This window comes from Peromyscus californicus, unplaced genomic scaffold (genome assembly GCF_007827085.1).
Source record: "Peromyscus californicus insignis strain IS unplaced genomic scaffold, ASM782708v3 Scaffold_12__1_contigs__length_115047231, whole genome shotgun sequence".
Classification (NCBI taxonomy): domain Eukaryota; kingdom Metazoa; phylum Chordata; class Mammalia; order Rodentia; family Cricetidae; genus Peromyscus; species Peromyscus californicus.
In genome coordinates this window covers 57433632-57456186 of record NW_026294413.1, presented here as the reverse complement: position 1 = coordinate 57456186, position 22555 = coordinate 57433632, and the positions used below count along the sequence as shown (strand labels likewise).

General features: G+C 47.8%; 1 protein-coding gene across 1 annotated transcript in view; it reads right to left on the bottom strand.

Moving 5' to 3' along the window:
* Ptk2b (protein tyrosine kinase 2 beta) overlaps positions 1–22555 on the bottom strand; it is a 129506-nt gene that overhangs the window by 11170 nt on the left and 95781 nt on the right. Inside the window, 19 exon segments of the mRNA XM_052732893.1 lie at positions 1787–1831; positions 1833–1853; positions 3415–3523; positions 5910–6114; positions 6919–7008; positions 7173–7273; positions 8239–8354; positions 8617–8717; positions 9039–9123; positions 9880–9977; positions 10376–10426; positions 11274–11320; positions 11730–11769; positions 12179–12296; positions 13186–13287; positions 13816–13890; positions 14147–14287; positions 14701–14755; positions 14946–15008. Coding sequence (XP_052588853.1) covers positions 1787–1831; positions 1833–1853; positions 3415–3523; positions 5910–6114; positions 6919–7008; positions 7173–7273; positions 8239–8354; positions 8617–8717; positions 9039–9123; positions 9880–9977; positions 10376–10426; positions 11274–11320; positions 11730–11769; positions 12179–12296; positions 13186–13287; positions 13816–13890; positions 14147–14287; positions 14701–14755; positions 14946–15008 — 1663 coding nt within the window.

Below are 22555 nucleotides of genomic sequence, written 5' to 3'. Positions count from 1 at the left end.
ATGTGCGTGTGTACACACACACACACACACACACACACACACACACACACACACACACACACACACAGAGTTATCCCTCAGTGTCCCAGGGATGTGTGGTTCCAGGATGCACTGTAGATATGAAATCCCTTACATAAAATGGTGTTATATTTGTGTATCTCCAGCTGTCCTCTCATGTATTGTAAAGCACTCTAGATTACTTATGATATTGAATACTATGGAAAGCCTATGTAAGTGGCATACTATCTTGTTTAGGGAATAATGACAAGAAAAATCTGTATTTCATGTAGATATGGGCTTTGCTTTTTTCTTTTTTTCATTATTTCCCATTATTGGTTAGTTGAATCCACAGGGTCAAAATCCAGAAGTCTGTATGTGTGTATGTGTGTGTGCATGCATGGGTGTGTATATGCATGTATGTATATGTATATTTTGTGTGTCTGGGGTATAATTATTTTGATTAAAAACGTATTGTGTGTGCATGTGTATTTGAACTATACATGGGGGTCCTGGATTGATGTCAGGAGTCATCCTTAATCACTATTCCACCTTATTCACTGAGGCGTGGTCTCTTGGTCAAACCCAGAGCTTGTCACAACATCCTCCAGTTTGCTCTGGGGACTCCTCATCTCTGCCTTCTAAGGCTGGAATTACAGGCAGCCACTGTGCTCACCTGGCGTTTATGTGGATTCTGAGGCCTCAAACTCCAACCTTCATGCTTCCACAGCAAGTGTTTAAACCACAAAGCCATCTCCCCAGTCTAACAATATAACATTTTAAGTGTTGTTTTAGCTTTGTGCGTGTGTGTGTGTGTGTGTGTGTGTGTGTGTGTGTGTGTGTGTGTGTGTATGCAGGCTCACATGCATGCCATATAATGATGTGGAGGTCAGAGGACAATTTCTGGACATCAGTTTTCTCCTTCCACCACATTGGTTCCAGGGATCAGACTCGGGTCGTCAGGTTTGGCAGGGAGCGCCTTTACCCTCTGAACCATCTCACCAGCTTACATATCTCTTTTTTTAAAGGCATTATTGCCACCCCCTACAAGACATTTCCATTCTTGGTTGGGCTTGTTTTTGACACAGGGCCATCTCCCTGACAAGGAAAGCATGGTTGGGAGACTCACTCTTCCTGTGAGGAGCATCAGCAGAGCTAACATTGGTACTGGTTCCTTGGGGTGTTCTGTTTTGAAGCCACAACTCTGGGCTAGGGGATGTAGGGGAAGGAAAGGCAGGAGGCCACCTCTCACCCAGATGCAAGAGAGTGACACAAGGCAGCACTACATGAGTCACAGGCTACAGCCTTGGGTAGATTCAAGGCTGGCAATGACGGATGCAGACAGCTTAGATGGCTCCCTGCTCTCTTTTCACTGGCCACCTAGGTCCTGTCCAGAGCCTCTGCATAGAACCTTGGGCGACACTCAAGTCTCGGGGATCGTCATCCATCCCCAGCACCCTGGAATTCCTTCCCAGGAGGCTCTGTTCAGGGTAAGAGGTCAGGGAAGCCAGGGACACAGGAAGGCAGCTGCAGGCAGGCACAGGAAGCAGCAGACACTGCAGATGGCAGGACTGGGCTGCAGGCAGGACTTGTGGAAGAACTGCATTTCTGTCCTTTTGAGAGAAGTTGAAATTCTCTCTTGGCTATCAAGAAAGAGCCAACCCAGGCATCTCTCCACCTCCTAAGCGGGTGTTTGCTGCTGCACCCCAAAGGTGTAGGCATGGCATGTCAGGAAGGACCTTGAGGAGGGATGGAGTCAAGCCTCCCCACCTTCTAGTTACACATTTACCTGGAACTGCAGCTTGGGAGCTAGCAGGTTGGTCTGTGGAGGGGGGTCTGTACTTGGGCCGGCTGGGCTAGAAAGAGAACACAGAGCTATGTCAGTCTGACTCTCCCCTTCAGCAAAAAGGACACACCAAAGGAACTATTGGGTCAGAGGCAGTTCTGTTTGTTTACAATAGAGAGGTTGGAACAAAACTGTCACTGGATCCATTTTGTAGCCATACCATGAGCACTGGTTACATGACTAGTGATGGGAAGGGATGAGAACAACACACTCGAGAGAGACTAGGAGAAAGGGCCTTGAGCCAGATGGGGTGCTGCTATGGACTCATCCTCTGTACCCAGTCCCAACGGGACCTGATTGTATATTGGCATCCTGACTCCCATGTGACAGTATTATGAAGTGCGGTCTTTGAGGAAGAGGTAGAGTTGGGTGAGGTCATCCCATGATGGGATGAGTACCCTGATGAGAACAGCACTGCAGACTAAGAGAGTCCTTTTCGCCGGGCGGTGGTGGCGCACGCCTTTAATCCCAGCACTCGGGAGGCAGAGCCAGGCGGATCTCTGTGAGTTCGAGGCCAGCCTGGGCTACCAAGTGAGTCCCAGGAAAGGCGCAAAGCTACACAGAGAAACCCTGTCTCGAAAAACCAAAAAAAAAAAAAAAAAGAGTCCTTTTCATTTCTTCTCACCTTTCATGACACGTGAGGATATGGCAAGAAGGAAGCCATCTGAGAGCTAGGAAGGGGCCCCATGACAATTAATATTGATTGTCAATTTGACAGGTCTAGAATCATCAAAGAGACAAGACTCTGGGTATGTCTTTGAGGGGGTTTCTATATTAAACTAACTGAGAGGAGATTCACTCTAGATATCGGGGCATCATTCTGTGGGCTGGGATCCTGGACCACATAAAAAGACGAGGCTACCTCAGAGGCAGCATTCACCTCTCTGCTTCCTGACTGCAGATGTCATGTGACCCCGGGCAGCCATGCCTTCCCTGCTGTGATGGACTCTACTCTCAAATGCACGGTTCAAATAATCCCTTCCTTCTTTAGGTTGTCTTCATTGTTTCATCACAGTGAGGAGGGAAACAGCGACCAGAGAACCTCACCAGAGACTGCCTTTGAGGTTTTCTGGGCTGTGGACTTCCAAGTTTCGGAGACTGTGAGGGATGGATGTCTGTTGTTTAAATCATTCTGCCTGTGGTATTTTGTTTTGTCAGCTCTAGCTAACACAGGCCTGGTTTCTGGAAACCCAACCATGTGATGGTGGGGCAGTACGGTCCTGGATCCTGAGCCTAAGGCTGTCATTGCAGGCATGGGCATAGAGACTGAATGTCAGGGGCTCAGGACATTTCCCTTCCTTATCACAGTGGGCACTCGATCTGCCATCCCTAGAAGCACACAAGCTTCCACAGGGAACTAAAGGACAGTTCTTGATCCAGCTTCCCCACGGGCTGTGTGCTGGCCCCAGATTTCTCTTGAGGGGACACCTGTGGATGGTTGGGGTTTGGGTCCAGAACTGAAAGAGGATTGTAGAAAAGCAAGCTCCTTGTGCTATGAGTGGGCAGTCGGGCCACGAAGGGAGCTGTCTCTGCTTTGACCGCAGGACTGATGAAGCCCAGACTTGGCTTACCTTGGGCGGGGGTTCTTGAAAGGCAGTGGGCTCCAATATTTTGGGGGGTCTGTAGCGAGCATTCCTTTCCTGCTCTATGGCAATGTCCTTCTCCATCTGATAAATGTCACTGTTGAGGAGTCAGGGCAGACAGAGAGAAACAGGGTCAAAGGGGGCACACTGAAGCCAGTAGGGGCCTGATCAGTAGAGAGCCACCAGATCCCATCTCCACCTGCATGCTCCATGAGAGACTTGGAGACCCCTCTGAGACAGATTAGGATCTGGAGGTCATCCTTGCACCAAGATTTGAGAGGGTCACACAAATAGACAATGGGTAGAAATCCTTAGAGAGCTAGGCCAACAGGTGGCGGAAGCGGGCCACAGAGCAACCTCCCCACCTCCAGCCTTCCTGTACCAGCTATTGGCAACAAGCCCTGTGTACATTTCCAATGTCCCATCTAAGTTCATGAGCCGGGCGCAGATTCGCCATGACCTTAGATATTCCCCTCTCACTCTGTAGCTTGCTGTGAGCTGTAGCGTACTCTCAGCTATAGTGAAGTCTTTCCTTTCTGTCCCAGTGTGATACTTCTCAACCCAGAGACCCTTGGAATTACTGCAGAGTCTTCGAGTCCATGTGTTCAAAGGAACATAGATCAAGTGCATATTGTCAAGTGCATACCATGTGGTATGTACCTTCAAACTTATACACACACACACACACACACACACACACACACACACACACACACACACTCACTGCGCGCATAGCCTACTATGTTTTGTCAGTCAAAAGGATTCTGACAGTTCACTAACATTTTGTGCAAGTTCTCAAAGTTTGACACAAGACTGGAGAGTGTTAGTTGGACCCTTTCTTAACCCTGGAGGAAGGACTGCCAGGCTGTGCCTGAAGGAGGCATCTGAGTTCTTCTGGGCTCTGAGTCTCTTCAAGGAGTGGGAATGACTGTCAACCCAGAGACAGGCAATGACCAAGGCTCAAGACCCCTCCTTTTCCAACCCAGAGCTCTTGTCTTTTCAGATTACATCTTTCAGTTACTTTTAATCCTGGAACCTTCTGGCTTCCTAAGTTATCCTTGTGAAGGACCAACAGATGGTGCAGAATTAATTAAAGGGTCACAGAGGGAAGACAGACAGGAGCAGACAGGCATCCTAAGACTGTGGTTTCGCAGAATGTGTTAGAGACTCCAAGTCACAAACAAATGCAGGGTCATCTTCACCTGGGCATTCTTAGCCTCTCCCTTGGGCTTCCTATCAGACTTCTTTTTTTTTTTTTTTTTTTAATGTGCTAAGAATGACCTTGAACTCATGACCCTACTGTCTGTACCTTTCAAGCATTGGGATTATAAGCATGAACTGCCTTGTCTTACCTATGGCCCATTTTCTCACCCCCAAATAAAATCACTAGAGCTGGGAATGTAGTTCAGTGGCAGAATAGTTGCCTAGCATTTGCAAAACTCTGGATTTGATCCAGTATACACACACCTGTACACACACACACACACACACACACACACACACACACACACACACAATGTTTGCTATATTATCTAAGATCATTAAGCAAGTCAGATTAAAGCAGAGGTCAGCACATGATGGCCACAGCTAAGCCTGCCCTCCTACCTATTTTTGCCTGGTTTCAAATTAAGAAAGGCTACCATATTTTTTCATGATTGAATTTTTTTAAAATTTATGGCATGTAAACATAATGCCAAGTTTGGGTGTATGCAGATGGAATTTTATCAAACACAGTCAGCTTCTTCCTTTACTAGCACTTTGGGCTGCAATGGTAGAGCCAAGGAGTTGCAACAGAGACTTGCATAGACTGTAAAACCCCAAATATTTATTATGTGGGTCCTTAACAGTAGTCTGCTCATCCCCGCCCTAAAGGAAACCAAAAGAAGTTGGACCATGTGTGAGTTGTAGGCAGGAAGAAGGAAGCCCTGAACCCCTAAGATAGAAAACATCCCCCACTAGTGACTTCTGGCACCAGAGAAACAGCAGCTGGGCAATGAGAAGGATCCAAGCCTTAGGCCACTGATCCTCAAACAGAATAGACAGGTAACTTCTGGGGCACAGTCTTGATAACAAGCCAAAAGAACCCCCTTTCTTCCATAACTGGGAAGGATTTCAAATGGAGAGGGAAAACAAGAAAGATCGTGGTCGTAAGTAGTCTGCTCCATGAGGCATCTGAGTGAACAAGGCTTCCCCAGGCTGCCCTCATCTCTGAGCTTGCATGTGGCAATGAACTTGGTCTCCACTTTCTGTCCTCCGACACTATCTGATACCTATTATACTTCTAGAAGGGAGGGCACCTTCCCTGTGATGATCAGAAGGAAGTTCTAATATCAGTTCCGTTTTACCTATAACCACTAGGGGTCAAGTCGCCAACTTTAACCTGAACTCTCCTTCTGACAAGGGGGAGCAGGACACCCACTCACTGCATGGGGATGGAGACCACAGCCATATCCTCTTCCCATAGCGCCCCACAGCATGCTCACCTGAGACTGCACACAAGCTCCGTGAAGCGGGGCCGGTCACTGGGGTCATAGTCCCAGCATCGAGTCATGAGCGTGTAAAGGACAGGTGGACAGAGGTCAGGCTTGGGCAGCCTGTCCCCTTTCTCCAGCACCCCGATGACATCCTTGTTTTCAAGCCAGAAGAAAGGCTGCTTCCCAAAGCTGAGGATCTCCCACACGCACACAGCTGAGAGCAGAGGGAGAAGGCTCAGGGGAGGGACCAACCTGCCCTCCCCGGGGATAGCTTTGGCCACTGGCACTTGGTCCCAGCTGGAGGAGGAGCGTTCTGCTCTGAGGTCTTCCTCACCTCAATGATCCACCCAAGACATCGATAGCCTATACTTACAGTGTATGAACCATGGTCTACTCCCTACAACTCTCCCCATGGAGCTACTGGGATTCTGGGGATCCAGAGGAGGGCACATCTGAATTGTCAGAACTTTCTCATGGGGGTGTGGGGAGAGCAAAGCCTCTCCAAATGGAGTTATAAACTTCATACTGACACTTGTTGCCTGTGGGATCTTGGACAAACCCTTGACTCGTCTGAACCTTAATTTCCTCGGGTAGAAAATGGGAGGAACAAAGATATTTCCCAGAAATAACTGCAGGGCCATATGTCATATACTGAGTGCTGTGTCCATCATACCCAGCCGGGCCCTCTCTCTTCTTGTACCTCCTCATCAAAAGAAACCGGTCAGCTGTCTTTGAGGATTCCTTGAAGCCTTTCCCATATAGTCCTTAGTGATGGTAGATATTGTACATGCTTGTCACAAGAGTCTTTACAAGGGAGACAAGTCCAGTTTGTCCCAACCAGGCCTTAGCCCATGTTATTCCACTGTGCTCTCCATTGACTCTCTACCTTTGGGACGTCTCAGTGGCCCTGGGACCTGAGGGGCACATGTAAGACCCTTGCTCCCTGTGCTGGCCTCCTGCCTAGATCACGGGCCCCCTGAATCACCACTTTCCTGAGGCCCCCTGAATCACCACTCACCAAACATCCAGACGTCACTGGCAGTTGTGAAGCGGCGGAAGTTGATGGACTCAGGGGACATCCATTTGATGGGGAGACGAGTCACAGAGGCTTTGTGCGGACAAGGGGGTTTGTAGGAGTTATTTAGGGATGTAAGAGCCGGAATTGTATTCCTGCTCCCCCAAGACCACTGACCTAGGCTGCCTGACCCTCTGGCTTCCTTGCTCTGGGATTTTGAATTCTACAAATTGTACTGATAACTGGCAAGTCCTCACCTTTGTAATAGTCCTCATCCTCAATGTACCGGGAGAGCCCAAAGTCCCCCAGCTTCACACACTCAGGAGAGGCCACCAGAATGTTCCGGACAGCAATATCCCTGAAAGAAGGATTGAAGGCTAGCATGAGGCCTTGGGACTCTGGTACAAGGGAGGAGAGACATCAGCCTGAAGGAACATTCCATCAGGCTTCTGCCAGGAAGAGATCACAACTCCTGAAACTCGTGGGCATCTGGCTTTCCTTGAGGTGCCACCTGCACCCTTAGTGTCACCACCAACCCCAGAAGGCCCACTTGCTTCTCCCAGGCGAGGCCACTCCCTGCTGCTTCTGCTACCGAAAAGACGGTTTTAAAACACCCACCTTCAGATAAATAAAGGAAACAACCCTATGATCACAGCGCCTTGGCCCCAGGCCGTGTGCGTCTCACATTTGACCCTCGCACTCTGGACTGGGAGCTTTCCAAAGAAAAGGATCCTTGTTTCTCTTGATCATGACTTTGTCCTACATTCTAGGACACAGGCCGGTACTGAGCGGGTACTCCACAGGACTCACTGGACGCACGAGGCAATGTTTGTTTGTATCTCCTACACGACTTTGCCCAGAATCAGGCTCAAAGCTACACAGGCCATGTCAGTGATGCGGTGAGCACCCCAGGGTGGTCTTCTTGGGGCTCATGTTCTCAAGGGAGCGAGAACAAAGCCTGGTGGAGATCCAACTACAGTCACGGTTAAGGTGGCTAGTGGGTCAGGGATATCAGGGAACTAGGATGGAGAGTAACAGACCCTATGATGTTCCCGACACTTCTCTAGCCCACTTCTTCCTAGGTCATGTGTCACCCAGTGGGCGGGGCAGAGGAGATGGAGCTCTGGGCAAGCGCAGCCCTCCCTGGCACTTGCCAGAAGACACAAAGCTCCATTGAGACTTCAGACTTTGGACTTCTTCTCAGTACCCTAGGACATTTTAACTCTCCAGGTGAGGAAATGTTTCATGGAGACTACCCGGGTGCTGAAAGCTGAGTACTCTCGGTTGCCAGGCACAGACCATGCAGTCCCACACTGTACCTACCTGTGTACACAGTTAATGCTCTCGAGATAGGCCATGGCTTTGCATATCTGTAGAGAGTACAGGACCAGAGTGGGGACCTTCAGGGAGCTTTTGTTTCGTTCCAGGTAGTGGCCCAGCTGCCGGAAGAGAGACATGCCATCAGAATCACTCATTGTGCCCCAGTGTGGCACCAAGGCACCGGGCTACCAATAGCCACTTGACCTCTCCTTTCCTTTAGGGGGCAAATTCAAAGGTGACCATGTGTTTTGGCAATTTCCTCCACCTAACATACAGAAGGCGGGAAGCTGTAAAGATCCCTTGCTATCAAATGCCCTCCATCCCCTGCTCAACAGCAGCCCAGCTGTCACCCGGGGCTCCTCATCTGGCCGCTGAGCTCACCTCCCCATAAGGATATAGTTCCATGACGATCCATGTGGGTTCCTCTTCAATGATGCCAATCAGCTTCACTATGTGGGGGTGGTCAAGATTCTTCATGATCACTGCATGGCGGAAAGGGTGGTGGAGTAGGTCAAAGGTCATACAGAAAGTATTTTTCCCCCCTCACTGCTGAGGATCAAACATGGCCCCTTGCATACCAGGTAAGTGTCCTACCACCAAGCTACAAACTCATCCCCGGACATATAAGTATATGCATATAAGCAATTCAGTTTCCTGCCCCAACTGTGAAATATGGAACAAGAGTCCGTTTACAATCAGGAGTGGGGGGTGGGTTCCCTTTATTGTTTATACTCGCTCCTTCCCAGCCCCCTCATCCTTGAGAGCTGGAGCATCTCAGGGGCTCCTCCCCGGGGGACGCCTACCTGCCTCGCTCATGAACTTCTCCTTGTTGTCCAGGGTACAGTCTTTCTTGCAGGTCTTGACGGCCACATTAATTTTTTCTCCTTTCTGCAATAGAAGAGTATGTTCAGGGACTCTCGTGCTTCTCAGGAGAAAGTGTTCCTTCCCTACCCTCAGCACGGCCATCGCAGACTTGGCTACTGCCCTAGGGAAGGCAAATAGAGCGGCCCTTCCATGGCACCTCATCCCTGTCCCCTCACCCCCTCACCCCCCCCACCCCATTTTTCTATCTCTTTTCATGCTCTCCTCCTCTTTCCCTCCCTTCTGGATCGTTCTGTGTTAGAACTAGAAAGGGCTTCAGTGACCAGAAAGCTCTTTCCCTGTGTCCAGGTGAGGATACAGTCACATGATCTGCCCAAAGCAAGCAGGCATGCGCAGAACACACAGGGGCTCCTTTGTCTATACTGACGACTTTCAACCACACCACTCTCATTGGGCTCAGCCTTCTCCAGCCTGCCAAAGTATAACCACATAGGCAAGGCTCACCCAGGCTTCAGTGACCTGGACACCAATCCTGCTGGATTCACTCAGGACCCACTCTAACTGCATCTTACCCCACTTACCCCCCTGCACTCTCCCACAAGCCTCAGCGCCCACTGCGTTTCTACCCCTAGGACACTGCTCCCCAGTTCTGGGAATGGCTCATTCCCTTCACTCCCTGGGTGCTCCAGAAGTAGCCCTGGGCCATGTGAATGAGGACCCACTGTGTATCAGTCAGCTGCTACCTGTAACCCAACTCCTCTCTCACCCTTCAGACAGACAGACAGACAGACGAGGGGTGCCAGAAAAGAGCCTGGGACTCACGTGATTGGTGTAGACCCCTTCGTAGACCTCCCCGAAGAAGCCTTCACCAAGAATACGGTTAAGAACTACATCTTCACGGGCCACACCGTACTGTGGACCTGCACAGAGGGAGAAAACAGAGGGGTGGGGGTGTCTCGGAATCCTGAGTCAAGTTGGTCTCCCCAGGGAGAAATGAGTATTCAACAGCAAAGATCCAAGGGCTTAGCTGGGAAATAGCATCTGACTTGTTCCATTGTCTCAGATCCAGGGGGATCTATCACCCTGCTCCCTGTGTCTACGTTCTTAAGGTCCTCACTGAGCTGCACAGGCCCACTTAAGGCCAATCTGTATAGAATCTTTCAAACCAAGGGTCCCTCGGGTTTTCTCTGTCAGAGCACATGTAGATGAGAATAAAGGTTCCCCTGAGGTGTCCCAGCAGTCTTCATGATGTCACTTCCTGGGGGCTCTGACTGTGGTCACCATGGTGGGTGGGGTCACAGACTCTTCAAGAACCTACCTCCTGGCCTTCGCAGGGTCTCATCGGGAATCTCTGCATAGATGTCTGATTCTGTAATGACAGAAAGGGGCCCATGGGCCAGGTGTCTTTACCAGACACAGCCAGGAAATAGGCCATGGCTCCTACCTGGAAGCCAGGGCAGTCAAAGCAGTGAGTGAGGGCTGGGTCATGCTGACCAGTCCAGGCTCCTGTACCAGGATTCAAGGAAGCCACATAACTGGAGACACCTCAGCTTGAGTCCATGCTTACTCCCGTGGTTTTATTATTTCAAGTAACACATTACCCATTTGACTCTCTTATTAACTTGATGTTTTCACCTCTCCCAAATCCATATGCTGCAGTCCTACCCTACAGAATGATGACTGGTGGGGGTCTCTGGGAAGTGATGAGTTTTAGATGACGTCATGAGGCAGGGACTCTTAATATAAATTAGTGTTCTTAAAAGAAGAAGAGGAAGAGATGCTAAAGCTTGTTCTTTCTACTGCGTGACCACACAGCAAGGAGGCAAACCCAGAAGAGGGCCTCTCCAGACAGAATCTGCAGAGACTGGACTTGCCAGTCTCCAGAGCTGGGAGAAATAAATGACTGGTTTTGAGTCATTTAATCTATTATGTCTGTGCCATGAAAACTGACCAAGATCAACACAGTACCATGGTACAAACTATTCTGCCAGGTGATGGTGGTGCACACCTTTAATACCAGCGCTCAGGGAGGTTGAGGAGGGCAGATCTCTGAGTTCGAGGCCAGCCCCGGATGGTATTTTTGAGCCATCATTGAGAAGTGATCGGGAAGGTGGTTCACTGTGACTTGGAGAGAAGGCTTGGCAACCTCAGGAGAGGGAGCAGAGGCGGAAGCATGAGGGAGGGCCAGAGGCCAAGGCTACAGTGAGCATGCTTACCTATGCTACAGCTTTCTGAGAGGTGGGACCGCCGAGCCTCCAGGTTTCTGCAGGAGAAGGTAAGAGGGCAGGAGCTGACTGACCTCAGAGACCGGCAAAGCTCCCCTCAGCCAGCCTCACTCTACCCCTGTCCCCCCACCCGGCACTGGCTGGATCTTGAAAAGCAGCCAGCCTGGCTGACAGTGAGCTGGGAGTGAAGCCCAGGACCCCAAAGGGTAAGGGTGGAAGGAAAGACAGAAGCCGATTTCCTAAGACAGCACCAGGTGGAACAGGGAATATTCCCACGGGTGTGGACTGGGAAGGAACACACACCATACTGAAAGGCTGACACTCAAGCATTCTCTCAGAGACAAGGGAAGTGAGGCTTCACTGCATACTCTTCCAGCCCTAGCCCATGAGTCTGACCTTCTGTCTCTACCCTCTCGTACCTTCTGTCTACATCCCTTTCGTACTCACAGTGTGGGGATCTGAGGCAGGCTGTTTCTTTTCTCGCCATCTAGTGGAAAACAGTGAAAGGGAGGGTTAGAACCAGCCACATGCGGGCCTGAACGGATGGCAGATGGGACCCTGCTTCTAAGGTTGTCGGTCAGCACCACAGTGGAAACTACTTGGGCTTGTAAACTTCCTCCTGCCGTATCACATGCTCCAGCCTTGCCCATTTCCTGACTGGTCCCCGATCAGGGTCACACAGGACAGAACAGCCATACGCTAGCAAAAGCTCTGATATGTATGCCAGCGACTGCAAACACTGCTCCTCCAAAAGTTACTTCCAGTAGTTGACCACCTAGAATTGACTCAGCACCTCCTCAGACTCCCAAAATCTTTGCTTCCACTTAAGGGCCAATGCCTGATGTTCCCTCTGCCATCCACCTCTAGGCTGTTCTATCTCCAAAGAGAAAACCTACCTTTCTTGGCATTCATGATGAGAGAGCCTTTATGTTCTCCCTGCAGCCTGCAGTAGCCATCTATGAGGTCAGCCATGTTCTCGGCCTCTGCCAGGGACGAGGTTTTGATGGACAAAGACTGCAGAGAAGAGGCCAACCACCGGTGAGAAAGCAGAACCTCAGCTAGAATCCATCCCACTGGGAGGTTACAGGACCTGGCCCTACCTCTGTGGGATTCCGCCCACACCTTTCCGGCGTACTGTGTGTGTTGTGAGAGACAGCCACCAGGGGGCACACTGGCCATTCCTCCCACTGCCTACCCAGCGCTCTTGGTTGCAAGGCTAAGTCTGGGTCACCCTTATTCTGATCTCTGAGCAGACAGCACAAGACCTTATGTTTTACAGAAACTAAGAAGCGGAAACTGAGTAAGACTGGGGGCTCAGCACAGGCTGCTAAGAGGAGAGACAAATGTTTGGTGGTCTGAGGTCTCTCCCATATTTCTAACTACAAAAAAGCCCCCAGGTCTCTCAGATCTTGATTTCTAAATCATTGCTTATTTGCTAAATGTTAGACTTCTGCTCTGTACCTTATTTTCAGCTGCCTCTACCTACCCTAAAGCCTTTTCTACTTCTTTCCTGAAAATAAAGAAATAATTTTCATATTTCCTTAAATCTTATCATTATCATAGAACCTTGTTTGGATATTGGGTAGAGTTTTAGTTTTGGTTTATACTTCATTTATTCATTAGGTTGTGGAGAAGAGAGGATGCAAAGTTGTTACTGTGTAAACACAGTGGCCAGAGGACAATTCATACAAGTCATTTCTCTCCTTCCACTACATGGGCTGGGGCCAGGGGATTGGATTTAGATTATTGGGCTTGGTGGTAGGTGCCTTTATCTTGCCAGTCATGGGTACAGTTTTCTTAATAAGATCCGTCAACAGAGAATCTCTAGTCCCTGCTGGACTTGGACAGGCTGAATTGAATAAATCTCACCCACAGAGCTCCCAGTTCCCCCAGAGATGCTCACCTGGGGGGCACCCTCGATGCCCAGTTGCAAGACCGCCTGGCCCTCTTCCAATGGGAGGCACCTGATAGACTTGATCTGCTTGAACTCAGCCAGGCAGGTGGGCTGCGAAAGAGACAGGGAGAATTGAAGACCATTCAACCCTAGGATCTGGTCAAGATGGGGGTGAGGATGAGCGGTGGGGAGTGGAGAGTCTCTTTTGAGGATAGAGAGAATGAGGCTGGAAGGTCCATCTCAGAAGCCCAAGATGTTCACATTGGAGAAGAGGAAGGGAGGAAGGTCCTCTTGTCAAGAGCATATGTCAAATTGGCGGTAGAGCCCGAACTGAGCCCAGGTTCCCAGGGAGTCCTGGGAGAGGCTCTTCCTTATGCATCATAAGAACGGGAACGGCACTCTCTCACTCCTCCCCCTACTTTGTGCAGCAGCATCATGGTCAATAATGACCCATCTGACACATGCTGCTGTCCCCAGATCCTCTCAACGAATCGACACCAAGGGCATGGCCTTATAAAGTCTGCCCTGAGCAATGGGGGATGGGGAGAAGAACTGATGGGGAGGCAGAAGAGGAGCCAGGGAAGAGGGAAAGACCTCTGAGCTGGAGCGAAGTGAGACTCGCTCTTGGGCTCTCTCTACCTTTGTATCTTGACTAGTCAGCTGACGGATGCCTTTAGGGCCAATGACTAGATCCACGGTAATGTTCCATCCTTGCTGGAATAAAAGGAGAAAGGGGGTTGGTTTCCTGTCCCACCCAGCCCTATTCAGAAACTTTAAGAACATCTCATTAAGATAGACTTACACCGCCATCTCTCCAGCCCTCTCACCTTAAACTCCACTGTACAGTTCACCTCTTCCCATTGCTTTTCTATCCTGCCCACCTTCCTCTTTTCCCCCCACACTGGACCCCTGGAGTCCCATCCCAGAGGCCTGGAGGTCAGGCGGGGTGAAGTGAAGAAGAGGCCATTACAATGAGTTCGCAGCGGTAGGTCTCTTGGTCGATGTTGGCAAAGCCTGCCAGGGTATTGAAGAACTTCATAACACATTCTTCCTCCCGGAGTGATGCATACTGCTGGAAGGTCTGCTGGATCATCTTTCGGAACTGCTTAGGCTGGGAGGGGGTTGGGCAGTGCTGAGTCAGTTCAGGTTTCTGCCTTAGGTCTTGTGGAGAGGCTGCCCACTGCTGCAACATGGCTCCCAGGGTCCCCACCGCAACAGAAGCCCACACACATTCCCTAAAGCTCACAACTGTCTCCGCGGAAGCTCACCCTAACCCTGGGACGGAAGGCAGGAGACATGGACTCCCATGAGCCAGGTCATAAAATGAATCAAGCCTCTAAGGCAGTCTTGAGCCAGGTGCACCTCATCCTGATCCCCGGGCCTGGAGGGCCTACCACACACATCAGCTGTCTTATGTCAGGTAGCCCAAGGCCATAGGTTCTCATCTTCCCATCCCTCTGGTTCTTATCCCAGGGCAGACATCGAGCAGGGCTCACTGGGCTCCTTACCCTCTGCTTCCCTCACCTTTAAGTTTTCCTGCATCTGCTTTGGGAAAAACAGGTCCAAACCCACTTCTTTTCTGAAAGAAGGGAAACAGAAGCCGCATTCGACACACACACTGGACTTCTGACCAACCAAAAGGAGGTGAGAAGGCTTGGAGACCAGGGAACTGGGTCCAAGGGCTCTGGGCTGGGGAGACAGACAGGTGAACAGGACAGCAGGACACTTGGGGAAGGGGTGGGGGAAGCTATGCTCGACATAGAACTTACTCCAGGAGTTCAAAATTGGACTTTTTGTCCAACGCATTGTGAGGCATGTCCTTGAAGAATCTCCTGGGGAGAGAGGGAGAGATGGCTTGGAGAAGGCTTGATAGCTGGAGGGTGAAGCCCTCAGAGAAGGCCATCTAGTTCCATGTGTTGGCCTTCAAGCACCTTTCTCTACTAGATGTAGGGACCACGGGAGCATGGGGTGAGGGGTGGGGAGTTCAGGGGGAGGAGGGCAAGATTCAACGGGTAATAAAACCAGATATTCATGAAACTGCAAGAAAAGAAGAAGCCCACGAACTTCATTCCTTGGAGACTCTAGCCTTGTGCTTTGGGGTTCTAGCCCGTGGGTTTCACAGTTATGTAACCAAGTGAGAAAATAGTTCTATCGGCATCAGTAAAAACAAACAACCCTTGGGCTCTGAGGGTAGTGGCACTTGCCACCAAGCCTGAAGACCCATGTGTGGTCCCCAGGACACACATCCTAGAAGGAGAGAAGTGACTCCAATAAAATGACCTCTTACATACCCCTCCGTGTGCATGTGTACATATAACCTGTCTAAAACCAAATAATCTAGGGCAGCTGGCCCTCACGCTTTCAGCCCAGGGACATCACCTTCCTGTGTGGGTGTGTATGTTTGCATTTCCACCTAGATAATTAACTGTAGTACATATAAAACTTTAGAACTCACGGGAAAAAAAAATGAAAACAATTAATAATCCTATTGCTAGATAATATAAAAATTTCCCATCTTTAAGAAATGCATCTACATAATAACATATGCTATGTGACTATATATACTATGTATTATGGCTATATAAAGTAACAAGTCCTACACTATAAATAATAATACAGAGTATAATAGTATAAATTACGATAAGAGCTTATTGGTAGCAATTGTGGTTTTTAATATGAAATGAAACAGACAATGCCCTCAAGTACACCAGACTTCCTACACTGTCAAAGCCACTATGACTAGGAATCAATCGTCAGCTATTGTAGACTTTGTCCTACTCTTGATCTGACATTACAGTCACTCAGGTTCCCTTAACGAGGATGGCCGCAGATACCTGGGGATACTTCCGCACTAACACTGCAAGCAGTCAGGTGGTACTCAGGACTCTGGAACAGTGAATTTAGCTGACCGGAACACAGAAATGCTCTGGCCTCACACTTCATTTGTCTAGAATATTTATTTTAAGATTTGTGTCTGTGCGTGTGCTAGCATGTGCATGCATGCACACTGTTGCCTATGGAGGCCAGAAGAGGGCGCCAGGTCCCTTGCATCTAGAGTTTACAGGTCTCTATGAGGGGCTCAGTGTAGGCAAGAGATCTGAATTTTGGTTCTTCCGTAGAACAGTAAGCATGCTTAATTCCTGAGACATCTCTCCAGATCCCACAATGTTTATTCTTGATCAGTTAAAAGATAAATATAAATAACACTGTTTAAAAACTGAGGATTCCAAGGAAGTATTTCCATACTCTGGGCAAAGAAAAAAACAACTACACCATGAATCACAGGAGAAACATGTCCCGCCCCCAACATCCAACATGGACTGCCCCATCCTTAACAGTTTTTAAGACTCAGTACCTTTGAGTATACTCTCAAATATGCTATAAAGCAATAGAAATGGTTGCCTCTTGATGAATATTAATATTAATTGTAGAAAACCAAACTTCTGAATAGAATTGCCTATGGACAAAGTCACCCCTGCTTAAGTAAATTTTAGACAACTTTAGGGAGGTTTTTTTTTCCTTTACCTTTCCTGCATGTTCTCAGCATTCCATATTAAGTCAGTATTACTTGCTTACATGAAAAAATTTAAGATAATGAGTGTCGTGAGACCAGTGGTTATGTAAACATCTCAAGGTCATGCTCTTCAGAGGAAGTCTATCCACCATTATATATGTACTTCATGGACTGCCCTGTTCCTTCCTCTTAGTGATCCCCTGGGGCCATGAAGACTAAGGTTAACTCCTTTCTTAGATGTCATATATACGAAGGAAATGTTGTTGTATAAACTTCACTCAGAAGTCATTTATGTAAGGTTCCCTCCCACCTTACACACACACACACACACACACACACACACACACACACACACACGCACACACACACACACACACACACACACACACACACACACACACCAGGCCATTATCTGCATTTGTTTTCACTGTTTGACATAGAAGAAAAAAGAGACACAAAGTAAGGAGAGAGATTGGAGAATGGGCCCATAGTAAGAAAGGTACAGTACAACAGGAGCCTCTACATTGAATGTGTTTAAAATGCCATGGGATAGGATGCAGTAGGGTAGAAAATTAAAGATCTCTCATTTTATTTTTCTTAATCAAGAAGGGGCATGTTTGACTGAGTATGGTGTAGTGGGGACAATTCATCATTGCCTGGAGAATATTATTGAATTCTAGTTAACAATATTAGAATATACCTCTATCCTACCTTTTTCCAAGCAAAGAAAAAAGGTAGAAAGTCTTTAACCATATCAAATGGAAGGAAGCCAGGAAATGAAACAAAGAATATGGTTATACCTAGAATCTTAGCATGTAGCAAAAATGTCAAAAGTCTGGGGCTAGCCTGAACTATATAATGTGCTCCAGGTGAGCCTGGGCTACAGAGTAAGTCCCTGCCTCAAAACTAACCTAAACTAAAATCTGTAGTTGTGCAGCATATGTTTAATTTACTAAACAAATTCCCATTGTATGGCCTTGCATGGGCCCAAGTGTCCTCAATGGGGGCAACTTGACACTATCCCCCACAGCCTGGAACACTTATCTATGTCTGGGGCTGCTTTTTGTTGCTCCACATGGTGCTGGCACATCTGGAGATGTGTACTACAGTGTGGATACATGTAGCACTCATCATGACAAGAAATTACCCAGCCCTGAATGTCCCTAAATGAGGAGAGCACTCAGGAAATGAAAAACCATGGCTCTTCCCCTCCTCCACTTCTCTCTGGATAGAGCAGTGCCTGAGAAGCAGGGGGTGGGTATGTAGGGCAGGTCTGAAAATTTGGAAATCACAGGATGGCTGGGTAGCAGGAGGAGCTTCAACTATGAGATATAAGGGGCATGTCCAGGGTGCCTCCACCACCTATCTAAAGTTCCCTGTGGTTAAGTTCTAGGGTCAATCATGGCAGCTTTAAAAGTTTCCCAAGCTAGTGATACCTGCTTCTATCACATCCCTAGAAAACAGAGCAAACCTCCTAGGACTGTTCTGTGGTGGGTAGCTGTTGCCACTTTGACCTTGAAGCACTGCCCCTAGTGAGGCAGCAGGTAACTGCCACATCTGCCTATGACCTGCCCCTGAGGCATAGCCAAGACAGGGACCCCTTAAGACCTGAGATGTGTATGTGCCGACTCTCTCTTGGCTCCTCATGATCCTGGATGCTGGATTGCAGACCAAGTCAGAGTTCTCCAGAGAACCACGCTGGACTGCACCTCACCTCTCCTGGATCCCGTAACCAACCCCTTTACTGGTTGTAAGTTACTCTGAAATAAACCTCTTTTAACTACCAGATAAACTACATGGGATTATCTCGTTAATTGCCACTTTACTGTTCTAGACTGTGTGGTTGTTCACACTTACTGTGAATTGAGTGAGCTACAACATGTACCCTAGGTAATGCATACCCTGGCTTGCTTCACACAGCTGTGTTCTAAACAATGTTGATTGTCAAGGAACCAAAAAAGAGGATTTTAGTTCTTTCTGAATTACCATATGCGGTGGTTTGATAACGGTCCCCATAGGTTCATATGTTTGAATACTTGGTCCCCAGTTGATGGAACTGTTTGGGAAGGATTGGGAGGTGTGGTTTTGTTGGAGGAGGTGTGTCACTGGAGACAGGCTTTGAGGTTTCAAAAGACTCTCAACATTCCCAGTGTTCTCTCTGCCTTGTGATTGTGGATAAGATGTGCGTTCTCAGCTGTTCCTGGACTTAACTGCAAGCCCTATGAAACTATAAGCCCAAATTAAATGCTTTCTTTTATAAGTTGTCTTGATCATGGTGTTTCATCACAGAAATTAAAAAAAAACTAAGTCAAACTAAACTGGTATCCGAAATGGAGTATTGTTATAACAGGCCCAACTACGCTGCTTTTTGGAGGAATGTGGGAAATGTTAGAACTTTGAACTAGGAAAGCAGTTGAATGCTTTAAGCGAAGCTCAATGGGCCATCCTAGTAGGAACTTGGAAGACAATAGTGCTGAGAGCCATGTGGACCATAGAAGACCACCAGCTCAAGAGATTTCAGAGGAGAACAATATTGGTGATGTGGCTAGAGACCATTCTTGTGATATTTTGACAAAAAAAAAATGAGGTTGCTTTCTTCCCTTGTCCTAGGAATCTGCCTGAGGTTAAATTAAAAAGTATTGGATTAATTTCCTTGGTAGAGGAGATTTTAAGACAGCCTAATATTGACTCTGTCACGTGGTTATTAGTAAGCACTCTCATGCAGATCTGCAATGAAAAGGAGCAAGCAGGGCAAAAAGAAACACACAATATACAGTTTAAAGAGAAAAAGAGGACCAGGAAATTTAACGTTGGAGCCAATGCTTGTACTGAAAGAGCTAAGGAGAGGCCTGACATGAAATAGAATAAAGAAACATTGCTCTCTGGGAAGACTGTACATAGCTCAGCTTCCAACTTGTAAAAAGGAAAGGTCTGAGGAATTTTCTGCTACTGAAAAGCAACAATAAAGGAGATCTCTTGCAAATGTGGTTCAAGGGGCCAGGGTCTATCCACATGGGAAGTCAAACTTGGCAGTGTCGTCCACATGGTCCTGGATTCAGAGTCGTGAAGGACACTTGAGTAAAGGGGCTGTGGAATCTTCCTCCATGGTTAAGGAAAGCCATTGAAGTCAAGTGTGTAGTGTGGGAGTCCTGCATGGAGGCACTGGAAAGCTACTGCATAAAGCTATGAAAGTGAAGCCGGATTGCTCTGGAGATCCCAACATACTGGAGATTTGAGAGTCATGAGAATCTGTCAGAGAGAGCAGTATACAGGAAGTAGAAACAGCCCAAGGTAGAGAAGCATGCTGTAGTCAGCAGATCCAGAGGGGTAGAGCCATCTAAGGCCTCTGACATTAGACACAGAGTGACAAGATTTGGAGTTTGCCCTGCTAATTTTCAGTCTTGCTTTGGTCCAGTATTTGCTCACTGTGCCCCCTTTCCTCCATTTTGGAATGGTTATGTATATATTCAGTTCCATTATATGTTGGAAGTATGTCATTTGCTTTTTTATTTTATATGTGGTTATAGTTAAAAGAGTGCCTTGAGTCTTAGAAGACTCTGAACTTTTAAACTGTGTTGAGACTGTAATAGATTATGGGGACTTTTGAAGTTGGATTAAATGCGTTTTGCATTGTGATATGACCACAAGCCTATGGGGACTGAGGACAGAAATGTGATATTTTGAATGAGAATGGTCCCCATGGGCTCATATGTTTGAATACTCACTCTCCAGTTGGTGGAACTGGTTGGAAAGGATGAAGAGGTGTGGCTTTGTTGGATGAGGTATACCACCAGGGATGGGATTTGAGATTGCAAAGGATTCAAAAAACTAAGACATCAAGTCACTGAAGTTTTTATTTGCCAGCATAGACAGAACCAACCTAAAGTCGAGGCTCTGGCAGATGTCACAGTCTAGCTGGTGGGAAGATACATGAGCCAAGGCAGGGGGACAGAAAAGCCTTCAAGATGGAGAGACTCTTGGGCTGGCTCGTCAGGAGGAGTGGATGATCATTTCCTTAAATAGATGCTTCCTACACCCACTTTAAAATCCCCTCCGCAGATAAAGCTGGGCAGGTAGCACCGACTTGCACAATTTAAAGAAGTTGCCCAAATACAGAAAGCGTTTACCCCCGACCCTGACCACCTTGTAATGATAAAGTGTGAGAGGAGAAATCAGCTGTGTTCTCTGCTGCACAGTGGGGTGACTGAAACTAATAACAATGTAATATTCCAAAAGCAACAGGAAAGGATTGTAGACATTCTTACCATAAAGAAATCATATATGTTGATGAATGCAGACAATTACTATGTGTCAATCAAAAACAAAACTTAAAAATGGAGTCTTTCTCAGGCTGAAGAGGGGAACGAAAGAGTATGCCAGTCAGAGTGGATGAATCCTATGAAGAGACTGTCCTCCCAGAACGAGTGAGTGTGGTCCCTTAAGGTCACTTTGGGGATACAGTCCTTGTGGGATGAATGAATGAATGAATGGGATTTGAGATTTGTGATAAAAGAAATATGTATACAAAACCCTTGAGCAGTATTTTCGAGGAGCTTTGAGCTGGGTATGGTGATGCACTGCACCCCTGTTATCCCAGCACTTTGGAGGTAGAGGGAGGAGGATCCGGAAGTCAAGGTTGTCCTCGGACACACAGTGACTTTGACGGTGACTTGAGCTACATAAGGCCCTGTGTCAAAAATGAAAAGATTCTGCTAAACAAAAGGGTAAACATGTGTTGGGATGAGACCCCAAACCAGCAGTATTTTTAGAATGTTTCGGAAAGTAGTGAATAGAATAGAATTGAATTAGGAAAAGGAGGCTCAGAAAGCCCAGTCTCCTGACGTGCAGTTTTCATAGCTCACTCCTTCCGTCCCTGATGGCCCCTTTCTTCTGTGCCCTGAAAGCTGGTCATAGAATCACCATTGACAGAAGTTTCTAATAACTCGACTGTGCTTCAGTCCCATGTTTCCAATGATTGGATCCATCATGCATCATTCAGAGGTCTGGAGGGTCACTAGAGACCCTGCTCTCCCCAGGGGCCCTGTGCTGAGATCTGCTTAGAGGGCCTCTAGTACTGGCTGGTTCTCCCCAGGCTGAGCCTGCAATTCTGAGAAGCAAACACTAGATGGCAGTAGTCGATGGGCCGGTGCAGACTCATGACAGATCCACCCTCAATCCCCAGGAATAAAGAAAATAAAGACACGCCAAATCCAGTTGGCAGTAATAAAAATGTTAACTTGCTGTCAACATTTATAGGTTAACCACAAGGATAAGTTCCTTCTGAATCAAAGCAAGGTGAATATTCTTTTTCTAATCCTAATCTTAACTTGTCAGTCCCTACCTAACAAATCCTGGGTGACACATTCACCATGATTCTTCGGTTCAGAAAATTCAGTTGTTGTGCTGGGTATGGGAAATATTCCTGGTAGGCTCAGGTCAAAGAAGATAAGTTCCTTGGTCTTTCTGACTAATTTCTAGCATATGGCCCATGAACTTCATATTTTAATTTGTAGTAGGATATTTCCACAGAGTGATGTATTTGGCGTCTATAAAGAACTCCTCTATAAATAACAAACAAGTCAATGTCAGTTAGCTGTCATTACAGCGGTGTGACAGTCCGAGAAAGGCAACACCATGATGTCAATAAAAAGGTGAGTGTTGCCGGGCGGTGGTGGCGCACGCCTTTAATCCCAGTACTTGGGAGGCAGAGCCAGGCGGATCTCTGTGAGTTCGAGGCCAGCCTGGACTACCAAGTGAGTTCCAGGAAAGGCGCAAAGCTACACAGAGAAACCCTGTCTCGAAAAACCAAAAAAAAAAAAAAAAAGGTGAGTGTTGGCCCGGGAGGGAGGAGGCAAGCAGTTGCTC